Source organism: Eurypyga helias, unplaced genomic scaffold, assembly GCF_000690775.1.
Source record: "Eurypyga helias isolate BGI_N326 unplaced genomic scaffold, ASM69077v1 scaffold9761, whole genome shotgun sequence".
Lineage (NCBI taxonomy): Eukaryota > Metazoa > Chordata > Aves > Eurypygiformes > Eurypygidae > Eurypyga > Eurypyga helias.
Window position 1 is genome coordinate 1 of NW_010232744.1, and position 3,036 is coordinate 3,036.

At 57.7% G+C, this 3,036-nt stretch overlaps 1 protein-coding gene across 1 annotated transcript in view; it reads right to left on the reverse strand.

Moving 5' to 3' along the window:
• Positions 1 to 36: 36 nt before the first annotated feature.
• The window catches only part of CCM2 (cerebral cavernous malformation 2), a gene marked incomplete at its 3' end in the record, with an annotated part of 5,630 nt that continues 2,630 nt past the window's right edge, over positions 37 to 3,036 (reverse strand). Inside the window, exons 3-6 of the mRNA XM_010161497.1 lie at positions 2,547 to 2,630; positions 2,206 to 2,389; positions 1,280 to 1,416; positions 37 to 172 (exon numbers count right to left, since the gene is read on the reverse strand). Of these exons, the coding sequence (XP_010159799.1) occupies positions 37 to 172; positions 1,280 to 1,416; positions 2,206 to 2,389; positions 2,547 to 2,630 (541 nt within the window). The remainder of the gene's footprint in view (positions 173 to 1,279; positions 1,417 to 2,205; positions 2,390 to 2,546; positions 2,631 to 3,036) is intronic.

A 3,036-nucleotide genomic window follows, 5' to 3' on the forward strand; every position in this document is an offset into this window, starting at 1 on the left:
GCGAGGAGGAGGCCAATGGGGAGAGCGGGCACTCACCGCTGTGTAAGGACATGTGCCGCGTCGGCGTGGAGGCCCCGTCGAAGATCGCTCTGTCCAGGAAGTCTATGGTGGACTCGGTGTAAACGATCTGGAAGACTTGGCTGAGGAGCGAGCACAGCTCCTCGGCCGTCACCTGCGGGCGGGAAGGCAGGGGCTACTGTGGTGGCCTTTGGGGCCCACCACGCGGGACAGCGCCAGGCTGGGTTTGTAGGGGTGCTGTGCTCCCGCTGAGGACAGGGAACGTGCTCATCCAAGATCTGGGATGCTGGCGGAGCCGCAAGGGAAAAACCTTGGATCTCGTTAGTGTCGTGCACCCAGTGCTGGAGGGGACGGACTCCTGGGGTGCAGCACCCCTCATCGCCCTCCCATTGGAGCATCCCAGCCCTCTCCAACCAGGGGGACCCAGGCAATCATAGAATCATAGGATGGTTTGGGTTGGAAGGGACCTTAAAGATCATCCAGTTCCAACCCCCCTGCCATGGGCAGGGAATCTGAGATCGGGCAATCTGAGATCGGATGCTCCATCATCAATTCCCAGCTGTTCATTAGCAGCCAGGTTTTGCGTCGATGCTGTCCTACTCCTCATGTCAGCTCCCTGGGATTTTGGCAGCGTAACCGCCATCCCGACGAGGCGCAGGCACCTCGGAGCGTGTTAGAGCCGAAAACACGGGGTGCACAACTCCCTGCTGAGGGCAAAGGGGTCCTGCTGCGGGAGTGCACGGACGAGATCAGAATCTCTGGATCCAGACACCGTATGAAACAAATTCCCAGGTCAGCATCAGGAAAACACCCCAGTTAGCAAAATCCTACGGTGGGAGGGATTCGGTTATCCTCAGGGAGTTTCTGCTGCTGGAACAAGCGCTGGGCAGCAGGCAGCAAAGGGAAAACCACCTTCCAGTACCCGCTCGTGTCGGAATCGGGTCCCGGGGCTGGGGCAGGGCCCAGGATCCCCCTCCCCCGATTTAGCATCCCCCAGTGCACCAGCAAAGCCCAACCCGCGCTCTGAAGTCTTAAAACCGGGTTTATGTCTGTGACGCAGCCTGGGGCTGGGCAGGAGCAGGATGAGGCCACCCAGGGCCTCGTGGTTCCCTGCCGTCGGCCTGAGAAATCGTGGTCAGGCTGGCCTAAGGGCCAAACACCCTCCCAGCAATCCCAGTCCCAGCGCTGTCACGATGGGAGAGTGACCCTGGAGTGTCCCCAACGCGGGACAGCGCTGTAACTGGCGGGGTTGGAGTCTTACTTTGTTCTCCGTAGCCAGGATCACCAAGCAACAAGCTTCGACAGGAACCACTCCGCTCTCGGACAGCGAGCCCGAGGTCAGGGCTTTGGAGCTCTCGGCACAGAGACTCTGGCTCGGGGAGATCCCGGGATCCTGAGCTGAGGAAGAGAGATGTCGTGATGGGAAGGTGGAAGCAGGGAGAGAACGGCCCTCACTGGGCAAGCTGCCCTCGTAGCAGGCTGATGGGGGGAGACCGAAGGCCCCCCAAGGCAGGAGGGCAGAGGATTCTGGAGGAGGGAGCTCTTGGGATCCGGGAACTCCACTGGAATGCCGCACAGGGCTAAAGTCCTACAATAAAAAGGCTGTAATTTGGAGCTCGGCTTCATTCCTGGGGCTTAGCCAGCCCCCGAAATCCATCAGGAGCAGAATTACAGCCTGCTCAGCTACCCATTTATTCTATGGACTGTCCCCTGCTGTCGGGGGGGGTTATAATCCCATAAATCTCTGTCATTATATCCTCTAAGTAGCTCAGCCTTTCCCAAACCACATGGGTCTGAGCCACACAGAGCTGCTGGGGTCAGATTCCGGGCCCTCTCCGGTTATTACATGAAGTGAGGTGTGTCAGAAGCGATGGGAATGGCCCTAGTGATTCCCAACCGGCATCCAGCACTGCATTGAAATTGTCCCAGTGACCTGCACGAGGGTTGGGAAGGTCCAACGCATGTGGGGACCAGGCGGGAGGAGCTGCCTCTGCCTGCTTTTCCTCCTTGCTGACATCCACAAAGGTCCTCACAGACGGGAGCGGGACAGAAAATGTAGAATAAACACAAAGATTCCAAGCTTTCCTAGGAGTCAGTGAATTACAGCTCTAATCTGGGGCTTGGCAGCTGCTGGAGAGGCTCCAGGAGGAATTTTGCGGCCAGCACAGGCTGGAGCCTTCAACTTACCTGTTTTCAGCACGACCAAGTGAGAGGAGTCGTCTCGGATGTAGGAAACGGAGGCGATGTCGTGGATGGGGACCCTGAGGATGAGATCTTCTCCATCCCGCCATACCAGCTTGATGTTGTAGGCAGAGAGGCTGATGACAGCATCGTGTTCTTGGGTCAGCTGCCCCGGGAGCTGATGCGCTCGCTAAAACAAACGTTTTGCCTTTGGTAAGGCCCACGGGATGGAGGACACGGCTCGGACCACCACCCAACCCCACGGAATCCCCGCAAGCCCTTTATTTTTCCGTGCTGCACATCAGTGACTACACGGAGCAGGGTCGTTGCAGAGAGCGAGCGCTCACCTTGGCGTTATCGATCAGATGCAGGATTTCCGTGCGGCTGGAGGGATTCAGGTACCCTGGGATGGATGTGAGTTGACCTAAATACTGGAAAGGAAGAACGGGATCGTTACCACGGCACGTACACGCAAAGCACGTCCCCAAACGTGCCAGCTACCGCAAGAACGGCACCAGCAACGCAGAGCGAAGGGCTGGTGCTCCAAGCTCCTGCTCAGAAAGTGCCAAGTACACCCACGTAGGGAAGATCTCTCATGTCTTTAAGTCATCCCAAGGCTACGTAACTATATATAGTTATACACATTTGGTGTTATATAACTACCTATGTAACTATACATAAGGCCAAGGGCAAGGTCCTGCACTGCGTCAGGGTGATCCCAGGACAAGGACAGGCTGGGGGGAGAATGGATTTGGAACAGCCCTGAGGAGAAGGACTTGGGGTGCTGGGGGCGAGGAGCTGGCCATGAGCCGGCCGTGTGCGCTGGCAGCCCCGACA